Raw genomic sequence first — 25,960 nt, 5'->3', positions numbered from 1 at the left:
CAGTTAGGCAGGTTGCCTGTTTGGACCCCAGCAGGATGTATTCTGGTGCCAGAGAAATATGACAAAGAGGTTTCTGAAAAAACAGCATTTATCAGGAGGAGTATCCGCTGGTAGGAGAGCATACAGCAGATCAGTCCATGTTGAAAACTTAAAGTCTACTGATAAATAAAAACAAAACAGATTTATATAAATCTGGTGTATGAATATGGTCAAAATGCATCAAAATGATTTTTCTTCCCTGTTTGTCCTTTTTGTGCTGGTGATGTAATTATCAAGCAGTTTAGTGAGGTCTTATCTGTTGGAGCAAGAAGTGAGACCTTTCTCTCCTACAGACCCACAGAGAGTAGACTGGATGCATTTCTCCATTGTGTCCTGAGCCACCGCTATCAGGAGCTATGGGAGTTCTTCTTTTCTTGTCCCATGGACAAGCAACAGTGGAGAGTGGATTCTCTGTGAAAAAGGAAGTGGAGACCTGCAATATGCAGGAAGACACAATGATTGCCCAAAGATTGGTCTGTGATTATGTTGGCGTCTGTGGGGCAGTCCACAAAGTCCCTATGTCAAAAGAATTACTCACATCTGCTGCGTCAGCAAGGTCCAGATACTGACTGCATCTAGAAGAGCAAAAGAGGAAGAAAATCATGTGCCTGAGGCACAGAAGCGGAAAGCCGCAGAAGAAACTATAGAGGAGCTCAAGAAAAATAAGCAAACTCTGCAACAGGTGTCCAGCAGCCTACATAAAGATGCCGATCAACTTGCAGAAGAAGCTGAAGGGAAAAGCGGAGCCTTGATGGCCCAACTCATCACAAAAAAATCAAACACACTGAGGAAGAGATACAAAGAAAAAATGTGTGAATTAAAACAAGTGGAAGCTGAGCTGGAGACAAAGACCGAAGAACTCAGATCTATGCCATAATTATTCCATTTACAGTTCACAGAATTAGTTAGTACTGTAATGTTTTTTGTTTAAACAGAACTATTTGTAAGGCGGTCACATGTTCTTTGCCATTTTATGAATTTAGGGTCTTAGATTTGATCAAACCGTCATAAAAAAAAAGTCTTAAATTTGGCTTCCTTAAACCTGCAGAAACCATGAAAAAAGAAAGTTTCCTCAGTCATGGTAGCGTAAGCTAATTGTAAAAGTCGCTCTGGATAAATGCTGTAAATGTAAATGGGTGCTCTGTGGAAGGAAAATTTAGTAGGCCCAGACACTCCACGAAATTTAGTAGGCCAGACTCTCCACGTGTTTCACCTTTGGTCGTGGAACAGTCAGAAGACAACTGTGTATCTTAGGTCTGACCTTGTTGATGCAAAAGTTTGACGCAAAAACTAGACATAAACTGATAAAAGAAAGGTTCTGTGACGTTGATGGGCGCCACTGTCCAAAGTGGTGCGAGCTTCCTTTTCGACCTTGTACACCCCAGATGTATAAATGCTTGTGAACTGTAATCAAGCGGGGGGGAAGTTCTCTTGTGGGTCCCCTTGCGCGCGGTAAAATAAACTTGGATAATCAATTCAGTTGACTTCCTTTATTGCAGCTCCCCAGACGGCAGAAATTCCACCACAATTGGCGTCACAAACAGGATCCGCGTGAATCCGCCAGGACCTGATCGGAGGGGCTGATCACCCTGGGTCACCAAGATCCATCTCCAAAACCTCGTCTTAGAGTTTCAGAGTGACTGGGACTGCGGTCAGTGTCCTTGGCCGATTCCGCCGGGATTTTTTCTCTTTTCTGTCGTCTGGGGACACGAACACGGTGAGCTAAAACATTCCACCTCTCAAACATTTAATGAAAACTGCAGAATTTAGAAGATTAATAAATTCAAGATCAAATTCATAAAGGGAATTGCAGATTTGCTTTATTCTGTAGTCAACTGAGTTGATCCAACTAAGTGAGTGTCACCTTTTTAGTTTCTCCATCTTTTTGGTAATAGAGGTTAAAGTCCTCTATTCGAGGGAGATCGAGGGTGAAAAAAAACAAAAAAAAAAAACAAAAACTCATCATTTAAATCAATCATTAAAGTGTGGGTAATAAGGCAAGAGCACAAAGGGAACAACGTGAGACGGGAAAAATTGTGAGCCATTAGTTATCTGTGAGCTTTCTTAGCAAGAGCAGTTGATTTTGTTGGGCTGCGAATTCCCGGGGCAAGCTCGAGAAAGCTGCGTGTGTGAAAAAGAAAAAAAAAAGGGAAATAAAAGTGGGAAAAGTGACACTCCTATTGGCCCTGAAACTAAGTTAATGATACAGATGAAACAGAAATATGGTGATGATGTGTGTAATCATCTGGTGGACTGGCATGAGAATTACGGTTTTCCTGCGGGTGGGTCTCTTAGTCAAACTCAGCTAAAAAAGCTTAAGGAGGGACTAGAGGGTAGCAGGCGAAAAATACTGCAGTCAAAAAAAGTTAAAAGTAAAGTAATTCGGAAGATGCTTATAATGGAAGACTGTTTTAAATTATGGGAAAGAGAGGGCGATCGGAGAGATAGACAAAACACCCAAAAAACTCTGACCGCGCTGACTGTGGGAGAGAAAACAAAAGGGGAGACCACGCTGAACCTTGATACAAAAAAAAAAATCTCTGATACTGCACCTGCCTCTTTGTATCCGTCATTACAGGGCACGCAAGTCGACCTGAGTTTGGACTCCACCCCTCCGCCCTACCCCCAACAGCAACCCCCACTGGAACAGCAGCAACTCCTGCTGGAGAAACCGTTACAAGAACAGCAGAAACCACCACAGCATGATGACGTCATGGCTTCAACTTCAGAAGGGAGAATCACCGCCGGAGCAGCCGCCCCATATTCTCCACCCAAGACCCGGTCTGCCACCGCATCATCCGAACCATCAAAACCCCCAACTGCAACTCTCCCCATGATTCAAGTCGCTGGGACAGGAGGTAATCCTGCGTTTGTATACAGGCCATGGACAACAGAAGATCTTCTGAACTCTTCTAAGCACCTCCCAAATGCAGATCGAGGGGGTGCGGCCCTGTCCAGAGCCGTGAACGATTTCATCAGAGAATTCACACCGACATCCACCGAAATGGCCCGAGTCCTGCTAAGGCACATGACCCCTGCGCAGTATGGTCAGCTACGTGAACATTTCACTACCCATCATCAGCCCTGCACCCCTGGTTGGGCAACTGCTGATCAAAACGACATTGGTGCAGTGTGGGGAGATGCAGACTACAGATGTTGGGCTGAAGGACTTGTGACCGCGATCACTGGTAACTTTCCTACTGCCTGTGACCTTTCTAAAATCAGCACGTGTGCTCAGCAGCCTTTGGAGTCAGCAGAAGATTTTTTGATTCGACTCCAAGTTGTGTTTGATGACCACAGCGGCCTTGCTCGCCCCCATGATTACCCTGGACAAGGTATGACACCGTACGAAGCGCTCCTGAAAAATACCTTCATTGATGGCCTTCTCCCCCCCCCTCAGTGAAGCAACAAAGACTTCCTGCATCATGTGGGCAGATGCTTCAGTGCGTCTCGCTGAAGTTCTGCGCCATGCGCGCCACGCCCAGGCCAGACAGGCGGAAGCGAGGATCAAAGAAGACAACAAAAACAAAGATTCAACCCACAGGGCACAACTGGCTCTGTTGCAGCATGCTGCTGCCAACTCCACTTCATATCGCGGACCGGATGTGTGCTTCAGGTGTAACCAAAGGGGACACTGGGCACAAGATTGCACCAAAAGATGGAGAGGACAGTGGAGACCACGAAGCAAGGAACAATCGGATGTGTGCTTCAACTGTGGCCAAAGTGGACATTGGTTACGAGAATGTCCCAATGAAGAAAGAGGATGGAGCAGAGGACATGATGTTCCCTATGGCGAGAGACGTGGACACAGAGGAGAACACACCCACCATGAACAATCCCAAACAGCCTGACTGGTGAAGCGGGGCGGAGCTCCAAACGAAGGCGCGGCTGCAGCCCTGAAGGAGGCTCCAACCAAGGTCATGAACACCCACACAGACACACTCACACACATTCCAACAAAGGTCCTGGGGACAGTGAAGTGGTTCAACGTACGCAATGGCTACGGTTTCATCAACAGGAATGACACAAAAGAAGACGTTTTTGTACACCAGACTGCCATAAAGAAAAACAACCCAAGAAAATACCTCCGCAGTGTTGGGGACGGTGAGACTGTGGAGTTTGATGTCGTTGAAGGGGAGAAGGGTGCCGAGGCGGCCAATGTCACCGGCCCAGGGGGGGTCCCAGTCCAGGGCAGCAAATACGCCGCTGACCGGAACCGCTACAGGCGGTACCCACGCCGGAGGAGACCCCTACGCAACTACCAGGATAACTACCAGAGCGAGGGGCGGAAGAAGAGAGAGAGCCAGGAAATTGTTCCTGAGGGGGTCGCACAGCCACAGCAACGGAGAACTTTGTTCCCTGGCAGGCGGCGCTATCCACCGTACTTTGTCCGCCGACGCTATGGCAGCCGCCCCCCATATACCAGCGCACCACGAAAGGAAATGACAGAAGGAACTGAAGGTGATGACAACCAGGGTGGTCCAGACCAGAGCAAACCAATGAGGCAGAACTACTACCGAGGCTTCAGACCAAGGAGTCCCCCACGTCCCAGACTGATGAGGGAAGGCGAGGAAGACAAAGAGAACCAGGGCGAAGGCAAAGAGAACCAGGAGCCCCACCAGCAGCGATACAGATGCAACATCAACTACCGCCCAGACCACCGAACCTCAGGATGGCAAAGAGAGCAAGGCAGCCGAAACATCCGCTGAGAAAACGTCCGCTCCCGAGGCTGAGCAGGGCGGGGCTGAATAAACACTGATTTACCATCACTACCATCGTCCGGTAAAGTCAACAAGCAGAAACATCAAAGATCTGAGCAATAAGAAACAGATTTGACTTGACAATCGTCTAAGCTTGCAACATGCATTTGACCAGATTACCACCAATTGCCTGCAGAATCTATGCAGACTTGTTCTTTTCCATTATTTTTAGGTGACAGTTAAACATTTTGGGGAAACGGCAGATGGTTTTCTAAATCGGTCTTAAGTTTTTACACCAAATGGTTTTTAAAGGGAAAAATAATTTGATATTTGGTCTGTTTTGAGAGTTTAAAAAAAAAAAAAAAAAAACTTGGCCACAGGAATAACTTGTTGTTACTTGCAGAAGCTACTGGTGACACTAGGACCTCGCCCATTGTTGAAGATTGTCCCCACTCCAGCCGAACTGAATTACCTGTCTTATCCACCTTATGACTCAAGATAACCTTGATCCTTTTTGCTCTTTTTGGGATCTCCCTTTTTCCTGTAGGATCAAAAACCGATGTTCCCCCTGTTTTTGATGCTGAGGTATCAAGGTATTACCCTTCCCCTGGTAATACTGTTGGTACTGTGAATGTTTCATATTGTGCATCCATCCACAACCTGTCTGATTCCCCGAAAGTTGATCGTTCTGACATCTGGTGGTGGTAAAACACTGCCCTCCACTTTACCTGAGAACTGGTCGGGTGTCTGCACTCCTTCTACTCTTATCCTACCTGTGACTATTTTGCCCGTAACCGCATCGGAAGTTCCAGTCTCTTTTTCCAATGTTCACTCCCGTTTAGCTAGGAGATCATTGTTTTCTTTTGATTCCCCTGATACAACTTACATTGATACCATAGGTATTCCCAGAGGTGTGCCCGACGAATACATATTAGTTAATCAAATAGCTGCAGGCTTTGAATAAATTTTTATTTTGAATAACTCCTAACAAAAATGTTGACAGAATCAATTGCATTCATTACAAGGTGCAGCGCTTATCAAACTTCACTAGAGATGGATTTGAGACTGTACATGGACAATTTAAAGCCACCTCACTTATGGCCTTCCAGAACCACATTGCTGTTGATATGTTATTAGACCCCTAGAAAAAATTATATAACTCTTGTTCATAGTGGTCAATCATGCTTTGAATCAAGCTCCTCCTCGGATGAGACAGATGCAGACACATAATACACTATATACTGATTGATATACTTGTTGATTTTCATTTTAAATAGTTTGTTTTTTTAATTATTTAGTTTTGAGTTTATATTTTTATACAACTGCCTGTGATGAGTTACCTTAAACCCTTGATGGAGTGGTATACTTTGATGTTTCTGGTTGTATATTACGTTACTTTGTAATTTTGCATTAATTTGCTGCGTACTTTTTAATCATTTTTATAATAATTTTTTATTCTTTGAATTTTGTGTTATTATGTAATTATGTACTCCTCACCTTGCGTACACATCATATACATTTTTGTGCCTATAGTAGAGATCAATTAATCAAAAAAAAAAAAAAAAGTGTGGAGTGTGGAAGGAAAATTTAGTAGGCCCAGACACTCCACGAAATTTAGTAGGCCAGACTCTCCACGTGTTTCACCTTTGGTCGTGGAACAGTCAGAAGACAACTGTGTATCTTAGGTCTGACCTTGTTGATGCAAAAGTTTGACGCAAAAACTAGACATAAACTGATAAAAGAAAGGTTCTGTGACGTTGATGGGCGCCACTGTCCAAAGTGGTGCGAGCTTCCTTTTCGACCTTGTACACCCCAGATGTATAAATGCTTGTGAACTGTAATCAAGCGGGGGGGAGTTCTCTTGTGGGTCCCCTTGCGCGCGGTAAAATAAACTTGGATAATCAATTCAGTTGACTTCCTTTATTGCAGCTCCCCAGACGGCAGAATTTCCACCACACTCACGGCAGGCGCTGGCCGGTAAGGAATCGGACCCGTAATCAGACTGAGGTGCCACTGAGCAAAGCGCCGTCCCTGCACGCTGCTCCCTGGGTTAAAAGGAGGGGACACATTTCATTGTGTCACCATGTGCGGTGCAGCAGTGTTTCACGATGACAATCACTTCACATCACTTCATGCGCCTGATTAACAGGTCCTGCTAAATGCAGTAGACACCAGCAGTCATGGCGGCAACATTTACCTGGACAAGACGTACCTTTCGCATGCACACACACTCACCAAAGATATATATATTCGTGTAGCACTTAACAATTCCCTGGCATGTTCTATTCTTGACCAGTTCGGCCTTATCAGGGCTCTTAGTTTTGTAACTCAAAATCTATGGAAACCGAATGAGAATTTCTGGTGTCTTCCTCTTGTATGTCGCTTTGGATAAAGTTCTGCAAAGTAAAGTCAAGTAAAGTAAAGGTCACAGTCCGTAAAATGGTCGTTTAATACACCCCCTAAATCTCTGACTGTGGGATGAAGCTGTGTGTCGCTTTGTAGGTGAACAGCACTGCGCAGGGTGGCATCCAATTTGTGGGCTCAGTCCTGGTGCAGTTGGGAGGAGGTTGTAATGGTCGCATGTCCAGTCCTAGAAAGGGCTGCCACTCCCCACCTGGAAACTCCCCAAGTACCCCACCAGGGGACCAGGACCAAGGCAACGACAGGGACAGTCAAGGTGATCCGCTGTTCCTGTAGGCACGTAGACATGTCAGATTTCATCATTACAGGGCTGTTGAGGAACCCTGCTCTCTCTGTCCTCCAGACCTGAGTCTCATGGTGCTTTTCCATTCCTGGCCCCCTGGCTGCGTCCCAGTGGATACCCCGGCTTGCTGCTACCATCAGGGGGCGCTGTCCATGCGTGTGTCCAGGAAGGGCCAAGTCATCAGTGGCCTCGAAGCCAATAGGCTGCAGCTCACTGGCTCCTACTACTGCAAGGGTTGGTCCCTTGTTGACTCCTTTGTGTACTGGGACACACCGAAAGGTACATAATATTAACCTGCATGAACTGTTTATTATTGATTATTATATAGTAAGTGTACCGGAGTTATATTGTTATACTAGATTTATAAGTATATTTCTTTAAATATATGCTTTGTGTGTCTTATTTTTTATTTTCTAAAGACTTTTATTTTGGTTACCTGTATTCTGGTGTGGGTGAGGGAATTATAATGACAACCCGGGTGTTTAATTAATTGTAGAATGTCGAAGTGTGTTAATGTTTCTGGTTATATGAAATATGTTTCTGTATTTTTGGTTGTTTAATTTATGGTTATTGTAAATAGTTATGTGGGTTATAATTCTTTGATCACCCCACGACAGTTGTTTGGATGCGGCCGTGCCCTTGGGTGAATGGGTTGGAGCCCCGGTTTAGTTCTCTTGGACACATGGCGTGAGTTTTGAGAGGTGCGTGGGGTTTGTGTGCAAAAAGTTATTTCTTTCATTTTAATTTATGTACATATTAGGAATATTTTGCATGTGTGTTATTTTGTGAATATTTTTTATGTTCTTTTAATACTGTATATTGTAGAGAGAGGTGCAGAAAGACGCGATGTGTGACGCGATGTTCTGACGCGATATTCTGCTTTTTGTACAGAATAAACTTGGCACAGCAAATCTCTTGGTGTCAGCTCATCATTTGCAGTTCGAGAAATGATGTAAACAAATTACACAACACAGAAGAAGAACCGCTACATAAGTATCCCGTCAGACTTTTTAGATCGATATATACATCCTGATTGAGGGACAGTATGAAGTTAATATTGTTATATTGTAATGGCCTGAATAATTCAGGCACCATGTTTGTGCCTACATTTACATTTACATTTACAGCATTTATCAGACGCCCTTATCCAGAGCGACTTACAATCAATAGTTACAGGGACAGTTTCCCTGGAGCAACTTAGGGTTAAGTGTCTTGCTCAGGGACACAATGATAGTAAGTGGGATTTGAACCTGGGTCTTCTGGTTCACAGGCGAGTGTCTTAACCACTAGGCTACTACCACCCTCTTGTTTGATTTTAACTGATGCTCTGCTTGTGTGTAAGTGCAGATCACATGAATGTGTGTGTTTATTGCTTTGTTTGTGTTATTTTTCCCTGCAGGGATCCAGCGTGAAAAGCAATTACGGACCACTTCTGCAAACGCTATGAACCAGAAGACCCAGGTTCAAATCCCACTTACTACCATCATGTCCCTGAGCAAGACACTTAACCCTAAGTTCTTTTTCCATCTGCTGTTTTTGTCATTTTATGCACCAAGATTAATTTCAGGTAGTAATAATGAAACAACAATTACAATTATTAAAAAGAATCATAACTATCAATAATTCATAATTATAATTGGCATTCAGTGTATTGCTGTGAATAAAAATGAAAAGAAAAATTCAAGTACTTTAAAATGAAATCTGACTACTGGTCTAAAGAGACGAATTACTGAAGTAAATGATGTTCTGAAGAAATGTTAAAATAACATGCAATTACATTACATGAATACAAAACCATGCAATAAAGTAATTCAACAGAAAATGCACAAATCATGCGTTTCATTGGGCTAGAAAGAATCACGTTTATTGGCCAAGGATGGGAGTTCCTGGACGGTCGAGGTGTGGCAGGATATAATGAAGCACCATGTTCACTGTATCTACCACTAGTAAAAACTGCAGGCCATCCAGTTGGTGTCCTGTAATGCCCACGTAATACAATCAAACGTTTTCTTATGTAATTAAAATTAAATTATTATATAGTGAATGTTATAACACAACGCATTACAAGTGAGATATGACGTGTAACTAATCATTGACAAAGCAAGTTGGATGATCAGCATTAGATCAACATTACAAGAAAATAAAGCAAAGTATTGAGGTGAAAAGAACAAAAAAAATCCATAAAAATGTATATCGGCAAATTAAATCTACTTTATATGACAGTAAATGATGAAAAATAAAAGTGTTCCGCAAATAAACAATAATCTTCACTAAAACGCGACCAATCAGGATGTGAGAGAGGGTGGCTTCTAAAAAAATTTAAAATAAATAAGTGATTGTGATACACAGCACTGCAGCACGGTGACACAACGAAAATGTCCTCTGCTTTTAACCATCACCCTCAGTGAGCAGTGGGCAGCCATGACAGGCGCCCGGGGAGCAGTGTGTGGGGACGGTGCTTTGCTCAGTGGCACCTTGGCGCATCGGGATTCGAACCTGCAACCTTCTGATTACGAGGCCGCTTCCTTAACCGCTAGGCCCCCACTGACCAATCAAGAACGAGTGGGCGGGGCTTGCAGCCTGTAATGAGGCATGGTTGGCTGCTACAGCGGACACTGGTTTCTGCGACAAAGGAGTTTCCAGGCTGCAGGTTATGAGCGTTTTGAACAAATGGCGAATACTTGTTGTTAAAGTCTGTAAAAAATAAAACATTAAAGCGTGCTGATGTGGCGCTTGTTTCATATTCATATTCATATTTCAAATAACCAACGAAAATTTCGTGGGCAGCGGTGGCCTAGCGGTTAAGGAAGAGGACTTCAAATGGGGAGGTTGTGGGTTCGAATCCCGAGCCGCCAGGTCGCCGCTGAGGTATCGAGTAGCGACGGTACCGTTCCCACACAGCTCACCACGGTGACCAAGCTGCCGTTAAAAGCTTGTAATACATAAATACTAGTTAACAGGTAAGTTAATTTTTTTACTTGTGTAGCGAGAAGCTTCTCATTGCAGGCTGCTCGACGGCAAGTTCCGCCTAAATACTAATGGGAAACGTCGGCCGTTTTTAATACGTCAAACACATTTCCGGTGTCCTGACATTTCACCTTACCTATTAAAATATCCTACCGAGGCATTATGCGCAAGCGCTGAGCAACAAAACGCGTCAGAACACCGGGAAAGCAAGTACTCGACGCCTTTTTGATACCTTTTATATACTTATGCTCACTGCTTTACTGGGCTAAAAAGAATTTTATTTATGGCGTCTCTCGAGCACAACAGTATAAAACAACTAAAATATACAGTATAGTCTAAATCCCATATACACTCCCGTTTCTGCTATTCAAACAACCAGTTTTGAGTTCCATGCAGTAACTATTACACACCCAGTAAAAATGTCCATAGTTGCTGTATATCGTCCTCCTGGTCCGCTGGGGAACTTTGTAGAGGAACTGGACACAACTCTCTCCTCAATTATAGATGATGAACTGCCCCTTGTGCTACTAGGAGACTTCAACCTTGATCTCCTCAAGCCACAAACAACTGACTTCCAACACTTCATCTCTGCTTACAACTTTACACTTCTCTGCACGCCCGCAACGCACAGAGCTGGAAAACAACTAGATCTCGTACTCACACGCAAATGCTCCACAGCCAACACTTCTGTCATTCCTCTACATCTATCCGATCACTCTTTTATTCACTTCAGACTATCCCCCCTGGCACGCACCACACCCACCTCACACTTAACACACTTTCGCCGTAATCTCCGCACCCTCTGCCCTACTCAATTGTCTTCCGCTGTTTCCTCTGAGCTCTCCCCCCTAGACATCCTCTCTATTCAGGACACTAACTGTGCTACAGACATCCTCTTCTCCACATTAACATCTTGCCTCGAGAGACTCTGCCCTCTAACCTCAAAACCAACACGTGCGACTCCACCTTCGCCGTGGATCTCTGACGAGGTTCGCCGCCACAGGACCCATCTTAGAGCAGCTGAAAGGCAGTGGAGGAAATCCAAGTGCCCGCTTCAACTTAATAAGTATCAATCTCTCCTAAAATCCTTCTCTGCTGCTGTCACTACAGCAAAGACCAGATACTTCCAGGACAAAGTAAGCAACTGCAATGACTTTCGAAAACTTTTCTCGACTTTCAACCGTCTCCTGAATCCTCCACCCCCTCCCCCCTCCACTTCTTTCTCATCTGAAGACTTCGCCACCTTCTTCACAGAGAAGGTGGCTGACATTAGCAAACAATTCTCACTGCCTAACCCCAGACCCCGTCCTGCTGTTACCTCTGAAACCAGGAATCTGTCTTCCTTTACTCCCCTCTCTGAATCAGACGTGTCTTCATTTCTCCAGTCTAGTCACCCCACCACCTGCTCCCTGGATCCAATCCCCTCACACCTCCTTCAGTCCATACAGCCCACCATATTATCTGCTCTGACACACGTCTTAAACTCCTCACTCACAACAGGAACATTCCCCACTGCTTTCAAACAGGCTGTCATTGCTCCCCTGCTCAAAAAACCCACATTAAACCCATCTCTACTGGATAGCTACCGCCCAGTCTCCAACCTTCCTTTTCTTTCAAAAATTCTTGAAAGAGCAGTCCTGGCTCAACTTTCCTCATTTCTCCACGAGCATGATCTTCTCGACCCTTTTCAGTCTGGTTTCAGGAAAGGGCATTCAACTGAAACCTCCCTCTTGGCAATGATGGACGACCTTCGTGCTGCAAGAGCTGCCCGCAGATCATCTGTCCTTGTCCTACTTGATCTATCTGCTGCCTTCGATACAGTTAACCACGAAATTCTTCTCACCACACTCTCTGATTTAGGAGTTACAGGAACCGTACTAGATTGGTTCACCTCTTATCTTTACGACAGGTCCTTTAAGGTATCATGGGGAGGTGAGACATCTGTCCTCTCTAGGGTAACCACAGGGGTTCCACAAGGCTCTGTCCTTGGCCCTCATCTATTCTCAATATACACTCGCTCACTTGGTCACATCATCCAATCACATGGCTTCTCCTATCACTCTTATGCTGATGACACCCAGCTCTATCTGTCATTCCCACCAGAAGATGCTACTATAGCAACAAAAATTTTGGCCTGCCTCTCAGACATATCGGCATGGATGTCTGAGCGACACCTCCAACTCAACCTATCCAAAACCGAGATTCTGATCTTTCCGGGCAACAATTCCCCTCAGCAAAACCTTTCAATTCAAATTGGATCGCGACTGTTAACACCCACGGCATCTGCAAAAAGCCTTGGAGTTTGGATAGATGACAAACTGAGTTTGAACCATCATGTTGCTGTGATCTCCGATCTCCAGGTTCACTCTCTACAACATTCGCAATATTCGGCCTTTTCTCTCACAACAGGCTACGCAGCTCCTCGTCCAGGCAATGGTCATCTCCAAACTCGACTACTGTAACTCTCTCCTGGCTGGAACCTCTGCAGTCACCATAAAACCACTCCAGATGATCCAAAATATTTTCAATCAGCCAAAATACACCCATGTTACACCTCTTCTTACCTCCCTCCACTGGCTCCCGGTAGCTGCTCGCATTGAGTTCAAATCCTTGATGCTTGCCTACAGGGTTTTACATGGAACTGCACCCTCCTACATCAACACACTACTACCTAGCTACACTCCTGCACGCTCTCTCAGATCTGCAAATGAAAGGAGACTAAAAATTCCTTCTTCACAGGGTCTCCGATTCCAATCATCTCTGTTCTCCGTTGTTGTCCCTGGCTGGTGGAACAACCTGCCCTCCTCCACACGACTAGCCGAGACTATCACCGCTTTTAAGAAGCAGGTGAAAACCCTCTTGTTCAAAAAATATTACAGACAAATCTAACACTTACACACGCACATGCGTACACATTGCACAAACAATACAAAAATGTATAAATACATTATAATTCTAGCACCTAACAATCTCTGAGCATGCTCTTCACTGACAAGTCTAAGCCTTATCAGGGCTCTTAGTTTGTAAACTCAATATTCTATAGAAATCAAACGAGAATTGCTGGTGTCTTCCTCTTGTAAGTCGCTTTGGATAAAAGCGTCTGCTAAATAAAGTAAAGTAAAGTAAAGTAAAGTAAAGTACAGAAAATACATCGATTACAGAAATAATACTGTTACATATGCACATGGGCAGTGTACGTTTTGCGTGTGTTCCAGGTTGTGGGTGTTGCTGTAAGGGATTCTGGGTATACAGAAATAAAGAAAAAAGAATCAGACAGCGTGTCGAGAGTCCGCGTGGTTATTCACTAACAGCAAACATAACACTAACCACAATACTTTGCTTTATTGTCCTGTAATGTTGATCTAACGCTGATCATCCAACTTGCTTTGTCAATGATTAGTTACACGTCATATCTCACTTCTAATGCGTTGTGTTATAACATTCACTATATCATAATTTAATTTTAATTACATAAGAAAACGTTTGATTGTATTATGTGGGTATTACAGAACACCAACTGGACGGCCTGCAGTTTTTACTAGTGGAAGATGGAGCTTCATTATATCCTGCCACACCTCGACCGTACAGGAACTCCCATCCTTGGCCAATAAATGTGATTCTGAAATGAAAATTTTCCTCTTTCTAGCCCAGTGAAGCAGTGAGCATAAACACATGACTTGTACATTTTCTGTTGAATTGCTTTATTGCATGGTTTTGTATTCATGTAATGTAATTGCATGTTATTTTAACATTTCTTCAGAACATCATTTACTTCGGTAATTCGTCTCTTTAGACCAGTTCCCATTTAGTCAGATTTCATTTTAAAGTACTTGAATTTTTCTTTTCATTTTATTCACAGCAACAGAAATACACTGAATGCCAATTATAATTATGAATTATTGATAGTTATGATTCTTTTTAATAATTATAATTGTTTTTTCATTATTATTACCTCTAATTAATCTTGGTACATAAAATGACAAAAACAGCAGATGGAAAAAGAAGTTTTAATAAGAACGAACACTGTAACGTATATATAATACTGTTGGTTTTGTTTCTTGACAAATATAACTCAGTTATAAAAGTTTCCTCTTACAGAAGCATTCATTTCTAAAACATTTCCATTTCTGCTACCTGATGTTTAATATTTAGACAAAAGTGAAATTGTAGCAGCGGAATGGAGATGAGAGGTTCTGTCCCCGAATCCTGTCACTCCTTGTGCTGTAAAATTTATATTTGCTGTAAACTTTATCATTGGTCCTTCAGCTTTAAATCCCAAAACCACACCAAGAACACACAAAAAGACACAAACAGTGTCGTCTCAGAGCAAACAAGAAGTAACAGTGAGGGGATTCCTGTAGAAAATCAAACATCAGCCATCAGTAACAATAATGCAAAGGTGTGTAAATCCTGCACAGGTCCCGAGATCAGCTGAACCCAGTTCATTATTCACACCTCAACCCTGAACAAACTGAGAAACAGAGAAAAACTTCAAGCTCAGGCGTTATAAACAGATTTTGTACACATCCCGTACCAACAAAATGCTGCTCCCGAATCTTTAAACAGCATTTGAAACACATCCTGCCAATAAGTGAGAACATCACTGACGTCAAAATAACACAGGCCACAACAACAGAGGAAAATGTGCAGAAGTACTGAAAATCTGCTGAATACCATCGTGATCAAGAGTTCGGATCTTGGATTCTTTCTTCTTCACTGATCATGTGCTTTCAGATTATTTCTGAAGTGTCGTTATTTTCATAAATAAATGATAAAAAGCAACACAGAGGCAGGAATATCAACACTTCTACCGGTAAGTATGGCTTCAAAATAATTATTGATTAAAAGTGCTGCATTGTAAATGTATATTCTGGGTAAGATGCCAGCGTTCCTCCATTATGGAGGTCACATGACTTTAGTGACGAGTTGCAGTCACATACAAGTGACCTCAGCCGTCCCATCATCCTGCTCAAATCCCCCCTCCTCCAAGTGGGCCGAGGCACTGGGATAACTTGCCCCGAACATGGAGATCTCCCTGATCCCGCCTGGGCAGGGAGGCAAATCTTCAAGCTGACTCAAAGACGGACTTGACACATCACTGAGAGGGGATGTCTACAGGGAGAAAAGGCATTGTATAATTGTAAATTAATTAAAATAAGAATGAAAAATGAGCAGATGTGAGGAGAAGCTGAGCCACCACATGATATTAATATCCTGCATTATGGTCCTGCATGAAAGTGAAGTGATTGTCATTGTGAAACACTGCAGCACAGCACACGGCGACACAACGAAATGTGTCCTCTGCTTTTAACCCATCACCCTTAGTGAGCAGTGGGCAGCCATGACAGGCACCTGGGAAGCAGTTTGTGGGGATGGTACCTTAGTGCCACCTTGGCAGTTCGGGATTCGAACCGGCAACCTTCTGATTACGGGGCCGTTTCCTTAACCGCTAGGCCACCACTGCCCCATGTCAGCAACTCCTCTGCTTAAGAAAGTAATAATTCACAGTAAAAAGCAGGAAATTCATGAGCCAATAAAATAAACCCATCTGCACAAAGACACTTTTGTGACATTAGTGATGGAAAAAACAGAAGCTCGTGTCCTAAATCTTTAATCTGGGTGTTTTCTTCTGGTTTCTACCTGATTCTTCTGTGGTACCAGTTGAGTTCGTACTGGTCTCTGCAGAAACACAACTTGCTTGGTGGCAAGATTGCCTTCACTGTAAAGGGACAAAAGGCAATATCATCAACAACATTGAGGGCTTCAGAAATATTCATTTTCAGCAATGAGTCATACAGACAAAATATACACTACCACTTAAAATGTTTCAAACTATAATGGAGCCATTTTTGAATAATCCAGTGCAAAAAAACATATTTAATTTTTTTTTTATCAGGAGAAAGTGAAGTATGTTTGATGAATCTGTTTATTGCCGCTTTTAACCTTCATGGCTGCTTTGTTCACTATTGTCATCATCAAAAGCCGCTTGATGAGATGATCATTAACATGAGTGAATGATAAGAAAATGTTAAGTATAAACCTTTATTTACATTTACATTTACAGAATTTATCAGACGCTCTTATCCAGAGCGACTTATAATCAGTAGTTACAGGGACAGCCCCCCTCCCTGGAGACACTTAAGGGTTAAGTGTCTTGCTCAGGGACACAATGGTAGTAAGTGGGATTTGAACCTGGGTCTTCTGGTTCATAGGCGAGTGTGTTACCCACTAGGCTACTACCATCTCTTCAGGACTGTTGGAAAGCGTCCCTGTTGAGTAAATTAATGCATGGGTGTGTCCAAACTGTTCACTGGTAGTGTATTCAAGCTGCAGGAGCCAGAGAGAAGAGTAGAAGATGCAAAGAACTTTAAATTGACCTGCAGAAAATCACTGTAGACCAGAGCTGAGAGTGGGTGTGGCTGAGTCAGTGAATGTGTGTGTGTGTGTGTGTGTGTGTGTGTGTGAGAAGGTGAACTGTGCTTGTTCATTACTTGTCATGACGGATGATGGGTGTGGGGAGCACACAGGTGAGCAACCATCCAAATTCTGCAAGCGTGTGCAGAAGTGGTCCGTAATCGCTTTTCACGTTGGATCCCTGCAGGGAACATAACAAACAAAGCAATAAACACACACATTCATGTGATCTGCACTTACAGACAGAAATGCATGAAGAACAAGAACATGAAAACAAGTACAGTACAGAGACAAATGTTTAAACACACAAAATACATTAAAATAGTGATTGTGGAACATAACCTCACGCTAACTAACAAGCCACGCCCGCTTTGAGAATAGCGCTCATTGACACTGAATTGTTGCACCTTTCCATTAGCTTTGTAAGCATCAGATCGCCATATCTGACAGAGTTGAAATGCATGAATTCGCAGCCCGACACTGGTGTTACCTCAATTACAGACCACTGCTCCACTACGATGGTGTCATTAGCTGGCAGGGAAGCGCTTCGCTCCTCGTACACAAACAGGCCCTCCAGCGACCTGGGCACAGGCTCTCCTAAGAGCGCGACAAGCAGAGCATCAGTTAAAATCAAACAAGAGGCACAAACATGGTGCCTGAATTATTCAGGCCATTACAATATAACAATATTAACTTCATACTGTCCCTCAATCAGGATGTATATATCGATCTAAAAAGTCTGACGGGATACTTACTATATAATAATCAATAATAAACAGTTCATGCAGGTTATTATTATGTACCTTTCGGTGTGTCCCAGTACACAAAGGAGTCAACAAGGGACCAACCCTTGCAGTAGTAGGAGCCAGTGAGCTGCAGCCAATCGGCTTCAAGGCCACTGATGACTTGGCCCTTCCTGGACACACGCATGGACAGCGCCCCCTGATGGTAGCAGCAAGCCGGGGTATCCACTGGGACGCAGCCAGGGGGCCAGGAATGGAAAAGCACCATGAGACTCAGGTCTGGAGGACAGAGAGAGCAGGGTTCCTCAACAGCCCTGTAATGATGAAATCTGACATGTCTACGTGCGTACAGGAACAGCGGATCACCTTGACTGTCCCTGTCGTTGCCTTGGTCCTGGTCCCCTGGTGGGGTACTTGGGGAGTTTCCAGGTGGGGAGTGGCAGCCCTTTCTAGGACTGGACATGCGACCATTACAACCTCCTCCCAACTGCACCAGGACTGAGCCCACAAATTGGATGCCACCCTGCGCAGTGCTGTTCACCTACAAAGCGACACACAGCTTCATCCCACTGTTAGAGATTTAGGGGGTGTATTAAACGACCATTTTACGGACTGTGACCTTCACTTTACTTTACTTTACTTTGCAGACGCTTTTATCCAAAGCGACGTACAAGAGGAAGACACCAGCAATTCTCATTCGGTTTCCATAGATTTTGAGTTACAAAACTAAGAGCCCTGATAAGGCCGAACTTGTCAAGAATAGAACATGCCAGGGAATTGTTAAGTGCTACACGAATATATATATCTTTGGTGAGTGTGTGTGCATGCGAAAGGTACGTCTTGTCCACGTAAATGTTGCCGCCATGACTGCTGGTGTCTACTGCATTTAGCAGGACCTGTTAATCAGGCGCATGAAGTGATGTGATTGTCATCGTGAAACACTGCTGCACCGCACATGGTGACACAATGAAATGTGTCCCCTGCTTTTAACCCGGGGAGCAGCGTGCAGGGACCTCAGTCTGATTACGGGTCCGATTCCTTACCGGCCAGCGCCTGCCGTGAGCACCCATTTACATTTACAGCATTTATCCAGAGCGACTTTTACAATCAGCTTATGCTACCATGACTGAGGAAACTTTCTTTTTTGAAGGCGATGATGTTGAAAAGCAAACCTAAGACCGTACATCCATGCAAATGAATATGTTTATGTTTAACCCCCACTTATGTACTGTAGTCTTGTTGTGGGAAAATTTGCTGCCTGGGGAGCTGCAATAAAGGAAGTCAACTGAATTGATTTTCCAAGTTTATTTTACCATGGCCATGGGGGGAACTCGCAAGAGAAGTTCACAAGCATATTTATACTATTATGGTAATGAAGAGTTGGAAGACAGGATCACCAGCTTCGTCATCGGCGCCTGGACAAGGACGCTTGTCTGGAAAACATCTTCGCCTTGTAAATCACCAAGGTTTAAAATGACATACAGTTGTTTTCTGGCTGTTCCATGACCAAAGGTGAAACACGTGGAGTGTCCGGGTCTACTAAATTTCCTTCCACACTACACACTTTTTTTTTTTTGGGGTGATTAATGTTCACTACAATAGGCACAAAAATGTATATGATGTGTACGTAAGGTGAGGAGTACATAATTACATAATAACACAAAAATCAAAGGATAAAAAATGATAAAAATGATTAAAAAGTATGCAGCAAATTAATGCAAAATTACAATGTAATGTAATATACAACCAGAAACATCAAAGTATACCACTCCATCAAGAGTTTAAGGTAACTCATCACCGGCAGTTGTGTTGAAATAAAAATATAAACTCAAAACAAAAGGCGAAAAAATAATTAAAAAACAAACAATTTAAAATAAAAATCAACAACAAGTATATCAATCAAGATATAGAGTTATATGTCCGCGTCGGTCTCACCCGAGGAGGAGCTTGATTCAAAGCATGATTGACCACTATGAACAAGAGTTACATCATTGTTACTAGGGGTCTGGGGTCTGTTGGGGTTCTGTTGGGGGAGTCGCGAATAGAGAAGAAGTGGAACTCTTTGACCTATGACAGTCTCAATAAGTCTGACTAACAATGCTCTAAGACAGGGGATGCAACAGCATTCACAGAGAATCAAATTTTGGAACAAACATTCTACAGTAGGAACAAAAGCCAATAAATGACAACAACTATTTTACATTAACAGGGCGAGGGGCTTGTTGGTGTTTGGATGAGAGGCCTTTGCCTTTTTCACTAATAATATGAACAAGAAATGTAACTGATTTGGAGGCAAACTGCATTTTGGAGGCGGCTGGCTTTGTGGCCTTCTACTGTCAGGTGGTGCAGGAGAGCAACAGTGTCTTGCACACAGGCGGACCGGGTTGGGCTGCACAACAGCAAATCGTCTACATATTGGAGTAATGCAGAACCTGAGGGCGGAGAAAAAGAAGACGATGAATCTGCCAGGGTGGAAAGGGACAGAAAAAATGCATTTGAAAGGTCAAGGACCGTGAACCATTTAGACTCAGGAGGAATATTTCCCATCAAGGTGTACGGTACAGAGGGGGTACACGCTTGGACAGCAGCGGTAACCGAGGTCAAATCTTGAACAAACCTCCACTCTGTTGGAGCAGGGATGGTCTGTGTTTCTTCACAGGAAGAATAGGAGTGTTCACAGGGGAGTCATTACATGGCTCAATAATTCCTGCCTTTAAAAAGGCTTCGAACACCGGACGAATGCCTGCTATCGCTTCTAGTCTAATGGGGTCTAATGCGTGGCCGGTGGTGAGACTTGGGCGGTGGGTCACAACAAGGGGCTCGCAGTTTTTTATTAAGCCACCGTCGTGTATGTGAGCGGCCCAGGCAGAAGCAGGGATTGTAGTCAATTCAGGGAGTTCAGATGGAGAAGGAGCTGTCAGCAGAGCAGGGGTCAATGAATAAACAGATCTTAAACACAGTGTGGTCTGTGACCATGGGGTAGAGTTAGTAGTCAGAGAAGGAGAAAACAAAACATCAGTCTGGTCAGTCGAAGTCCAGTCAGTCTCTTCGCAACATAATTTAACCCAGGGCCCTAGGTTTCTCCACTCATCAGTGGGATGTTTTACCAGTGAAACATGCGGGTTACTGTCAGGTAAAAAAAAGAATTGCTCTTGGTCTGAGGTCAAGCAGACAGAGAGGGCACAGCGCATGTCAGAACAGAACAATGTTGTCATCTCAATGTTGTCGTTTGAAAAAAAAAAAAAAAATGCAGCGTCATATTGGTCATCAAACGCTGTGGCTGAGACAACATTGACAGTACAATGCAAACCCGAAGCCTTCATGAAGCACAGAGTGTTCATGCAACATATGTTGTGCCATATCTACAATTTTAACAATAATAATAGGTATACGCTGAGTAGCCAGGTCTAATAAGCGGGGCACCTGTTCGGCGGCTAGCCACCATTGGTAGATTCGAAGGTGAGCAGGGTGTTGGAACATAGAATAGGCCGGGGCAAATTTGGAATCAGTGACCACTATGCCATCAGGAGAGGACCTAAGGCCCACGCCCAATGTAAGATCACGACCCATAAGAATAAATGGACAACATTTGGAATACAAAAAAGAATGTTTGAATAATGAGTGAGTGGGGCACGGTGAAATATTCTTTCACTTCAGTTCCACTGGCACCGATGGAATAAATGTGTCTTCCACTGTGCTTCATGCAGGGTAAATCAGACGTTTTAATTACCGAATAAGTTGCACCCGAATCTACGAAAAAAAAAATGTCCTTATCATTTACCGTCAATTTGAACATGGGAAGGGACTGAACACTTTCTTCAGAGGGAACCTGCATTAGGGGCGCTGGCGGGGAGTGTGTGTGAGCGGAGTGTGGAATGTGTGTGAGTGTGTCTGTTTCAGAGTGGGTGTGCATGACCTTGGTTGGAACCTCCTTCGGGGCTGCAGCCGCGCCTTCGTTTGGAGCGACACCCCGCTTCACCCGTCAGGCTGTTTGGGATTGTTCGTGGTGGGTGTGTTCTCCTCTGTGTCCACGTCTCTCGCCATAGGGAACATCATGTCCTCTGCTCCATCCTCTTTCTTCATTGGGACATTCTTGTAACCAATGTCCGCTTTGGCCGCAGTTGAAGCACACACACGGTTGGTCCATGCTTAGTGATCTCCTGCTCTGGTGGTGTTTTTTCTTCTGAATTCGAAGCAGTGACGTCCTCATGCTGTGGTGGTTTCTCCAGTAGGAGTTGCTGTTGGGGGTAAAGCGGAGGGGTGGAGTCCAAACTCAGGTCGACCCGCGCGCCCTGTAATGACGGATACAAATGACGGATCAGAGAATTTTTTTTTGGATCAAGTTTCAGCGTGGTCTCCCCTTCTGTTTTCTTTCCCACAGTCAGCGCGGTCAGAGCGTTCTGGGTGTTTTGCTTGTCTCTTCGGTCGCCCTCTGCTTCCCATATTTTAAAACAGTCTTCCATTATAAGCATTTTCCAAATTACTTTACTTTTAACTTTCTTTGACTGCAGTTTTTTTCGCCTGCTACCCTCTAGTCCCTCCTTCAGCTTTTTTAGCTGAGTTTGACTAAGAGACCCACCCGCAGGAAAACCGGAATTTTCATGCCAGTCCACCAGATGATTACAAACATCATCACCATATTTCTGTTTCATCTGTATCATTAACTTAGTTTCAGGACTAATAGGAGTGTCACTTTTCCCATTTTTAATTTTAATTTTTTTTTTACACCTACAGCTTTCTCGAGTTTGCCCGGGGAATTCACAGCCTAACAAAAACCACTGCTCTTACTAAGAGAACTCACAGATAACTAATGGCTCACAATTCTTCCCGTTTCACGTTTTCCTTTTGTGCTCTTGCCTTATTACTCACACTTTAATGATTGAATTATTTTTTATCTTGTAAAGAAGGCTCACACTTTTATTTCCCACTCAATCTCCAAGATCATTTTACTCAGAGGACTATAACCTCTATTATCTCACACTGGATCTCCAAGAACGTTTTACTCGGAGGACATTAACCTCTATTAAAAAAAATAAAAAGGTGACACTCACTTAGTTGGATCAACTCAGTTGACTACAGAATAAAACAAATATGCAATTCCCCTTATCAATTTGATTTTGGATTTATTAATCTTCTAAATTCTGCAGTTTTCATTAAATGTTTGAGAGGTGGAATATTTTAGCTCACCCTGTTCGTGTCCCCAGACGACAGAAAAGAGAAAAATCCCGGCGGAATCGGCCAAGGACACTGACCGCAGTCCCAGTCACTCTGAAACTCTAAGACGAGGTTTTGGAGATGGATCTTGGTGACCCAGGGTGATCAGCCCCTCCGATCAGGTCCTGGCGGATTCACACGGATCCTGTTCGTGACGCCAATTGTGGTGGAAATTCTGCTGTCTGGGGAGCTGCAATAAAGGAAGTCAACTGAATTGATTATCCAAGTTTATTTTACCGCACACGGGGGGACCCACAAGAGAACTTCCCCCCCGCTTGATTACAGTTCACAAGCATTTATACATCTGGGGTGTACAAGGTCGAAAACCAAGCTCGCACCACTTTGGACAGTGGCGCCCATCAGCGTCACAGAACCTTTCTTTTATCAGTTTATGTCTAGTTTTTGCGTCAAGCTTTTGCATCAACAAGGTCAGACCTAAGATACACAGTTGTCTTCTGACTGTTCCATGACCAAAAGTGAAACACGTGGAGTGTCCGGGCCTACTAAATTTCCCTTCCACACCAATAGGTGGTAGTAGCCTAGTGGGTAACACACACTCCTATGAACCATAAGACCCAGGTTCAAATCCCACTTACTACCATTGTGTCTCTGAGCAAGACACTTAACTCTGAGTGTCTCCAGGGGGGAACTGTCCCTGTAACTACTGATTGCATCCATGCTTCTGATTAATATAGTTGACTACGCCACATAAAGCCCAGCACATAATTACCGAATAAGCCAAGTGCCCACAGTGTCAGGGATACTTACTGTCGGAAATGATCACACAAGGAAATGATCACACAGTGAATAAAGAAATACCGTCACACACGCACACTCTTAAATGTCAAGTCAGTTCAGTTCAAGCACAGCAATCTCAACTGAAGGTAAATACATAGCATTTTAAGGTGGCAAATTAATTCTATAATAAACACTGGGCAACAGAAGGATAGCAAATACACCCCGTACAAATGTATTAAAAGACACACCAAAAAACACCCCAACAGCCAGTTTAGTGGCTCTCCTCTAATAAAACAGTGACATAGCAACCTAGATCTCTGCAAATACATAACATGTATATCAGAATGTAAGGAGGGCGTAGTACGTTTAGGACTAACAGATGAACGTGGTGGTGAAACGGTCAGAATGTAAGGAGGATGACCGTGAGATGGGGGGTAGATGGTGTATTATTCCAGGCAGCGAGTATTACAACAAGTCTGCAATCATAACACAGACAAACTCATACAAGTAAATAGAAATGCATAAACACAACTAAGAAATATATCCAGTTTACACCGCAGTACAACAAACGTGAAAAGGCGACATCTGGAGGCACAAAAAACAAGATATTTGCTCTGACGCTTACATTACATACGTCTCTAAAATAGGGCCATTATAATGTATCATTAACAGGAACTTACTGGTTATGTCATCTGGGGTCAGCTGGATGTACTAATTTAACCCTAAAAAAGTCTTCCACTTGGTATCAGTTAATTGGCTGAAATTGTTGTATAAATGTTGAAACAACTCCTCCATGGCTGGTCTGGATGGGCCTGGTACTAAACAGCATTTCTTCCACAAATTCCTTTAAATTCTTAACTGTAGACAGAGGCAAAAAAAAACAAAATTGATCGGGAATTGAACAAATAATAAATAATTATAATCGTTTTTTCATGTAATTACACTTTCAGCACAACGTGGAGCAGAGCAAGCGAAACGGTTTTCTTACCTCTTACACGTGGCTTCGGAGCCTTGGCTGTTCGGATTTCCGCGATGCGGAATTGTGTAAAATTGTGTACATTTCCTTGTCGATGACGCTTTATCGGTCGGAGCCGGTCGTGGATCGTCAAACAGACCATCAGCCAATAGGATTTGAGCTTTTTGCCCACGTGTTTCCTACATTTACATTTACAGCATTTACCAGACGCCCTTATCCAGAGCGACTTACAATCAGTAGTTACAGGGACAGTCCCCCCTGGAGACACTAGGAAGGTCTTGCTCAGGGACATGATGGTAGTAAGTCGGATTTGAACCTTGGTCTTTTGGTTCATAGGCGAGTGTGTTGCCCACTAGTCTACTACCTCCCTCAAAGGGAAAGGATCTCATTCCCAATGAGGGTTTTATCAAATGTGTGCTATAACAGTAATAACTTAAAATGTAGGGTTTTATTTGCAATATTGTAAATCTAACATCAGCTTTGTATCAGTTGTATTTAATGTAAAAACATACTCCAACTTAAAAATCAATCATAAGTAATTATTTGGTTACTATAATTAGTTATTATAATTTTTTTATTTGTTTGTCAGAGCGTGTTTAATCATTACTTCCCAGAACAATTGTTACATTTCAAATTCACAGAACCCACATATTACAGTCTTATGACACAGCTGTTTAAACTCAATTTAAACTGCATAATGACATTTTAAGCATAACAGCAACATTTAATAATAAACTTTATTTACATTTACAGCATTAATCAGACACCCTTACAATCTTACAATCAGTAGTTACAAGGACAGTCCCCCCCTGGAGACACTCAGGGTTAAGTGTCTTGCTCAGGGACACAATGGTAGTAAGTGGGGTTTGAACCTGTAACTGGATTGGAGGTAAACTGCATTTTGGAGGCGGCTGGCTTTGTGGCCTTCTACTGTCAGGTGGTGCAAGAGAGCAACAGTGCCTTGCACACAGGCGGAACGGGTGGGGCTGCACAACAGCAAATCGTCTACATATTGGAGTAATGCAGAACCTGAGGGCGGAGAAAAAGAAGACGATGAAGCTGCCAGAGCTTGGTTGTATACTGTGGGGGATTCATAATAGCCCTGGGGCATCCTGGTGAAGGTATAACTCTTCCCATCAAACTGAAATGCAAAGCAAAACTGAGAATCAGGGTGGACAGGGACAGAAAAAATGAATTTGAAAGGTCAAGGACCGTGAACCATTTAGATATTTCCCACCAAGGGGTATGGTACAGCAGCGGTAACCGCGGTCAAATCTTGAACAAATCTCCTCTCTGTTGGAGCAGGGGAGGTCTGTTTTTCTTCACAGGAAGAATAGGAGTGTTCACAGGGGAGTCATTACATGGCTCAATAATTCGTCCGAACACCGGACGAATGCCTGCTATCGCTTCTAGTCTAATGGGGTCTAATGCGTGGGCGGTGGTGAGACTTGGGCGGTGGGTCACA

General features: G+C 43.5%; 1 protein-coding gene, 1 long non-coding RNA gene and 1 pseudogene across 3 annotated transcripts; 1 reads left to right on the top strand and 2 right to left on the bottom strand.

The window, feature by feature from the left end:
* Nucleotides 1-3,944: 3,944 nt before the first annotated feature.
* LOC114797342 (nuclease-sensitive element-binding protein 1 pseudogene) lies at nt 3,945-4,961 on the top strand (annotated as a pseudogene).
* A 9,442-nt stretch (nt 4,962-14,403) lies between these two features.
* Nucleotides 14,404-18,123, bottom strand: LOC114797103 (raftlin-2-like). Its single transcript, XM_028991751.1, has 6 exons — nt 17,934-18,123; nt 17,628-17,846; nt 17,315-17,421; nt 16,902-17,005; nt 16,051-16,129; nt 14,404-15,522 (listed from the first exon to the last, which is right to left on the bottom strand). The coding sequence occupies exons 1-6, from the start codon at nt 18,028-18,030 to the stop codon at nt 15,343-15,345; spliced, it is 786 nt and encodes a 261-aa protein (XP_028847584.1). The 5' UTR covers nt 18,031-18,123; the 3' UTR covers nt 14,404-15,342.
* Nucleotides 18,124-18,857: 734 nt separating this feature from the next.
* LOC114796372 (uncharacterized) lies at nt 18,858-24,851 on the bottom strand. 2 transcript variants are annotated; one of them, XR_003750709.1, is made up of 4 exons: nt 24,508-24,851; nt 24,200-24,377; nt 22,755-22,971; nt 18,858-21,859 (listed from the first exon to the last, which is right to left on the bottom strand). It is a non-coding gene; the product is annotated as an uncharacterized LOC114796372 (long non-coding RNA). The 2 variants fall into 2 exon arrangements; XR_003750710.1 differs by lacking the exon at nt 22,755-22,971 and having other exon boundaries at nt 24,508-24,658.
* Nucleotides 24,852-25,960: the final 1,109 nt, after the last annotated feature.

The sequence above is a fragment of the Denticeps clupeoides genome, chromosome 9 (genome assembly GCF_900700375.1).
Source record: "Denticeps clupeoides chromosome 9, fDenClu1.1, whole genome shotgun sequence".
Lineage (NCBI taxonomy): Eukaryota > Metazoa > Chordata > Actinopteri > Clupeiformes > Denticipitidae > Denticeps > Denticeps clupeoides.
This window is presented reverse-complemented; position numbering and strand designations above follow the sequence as displayed.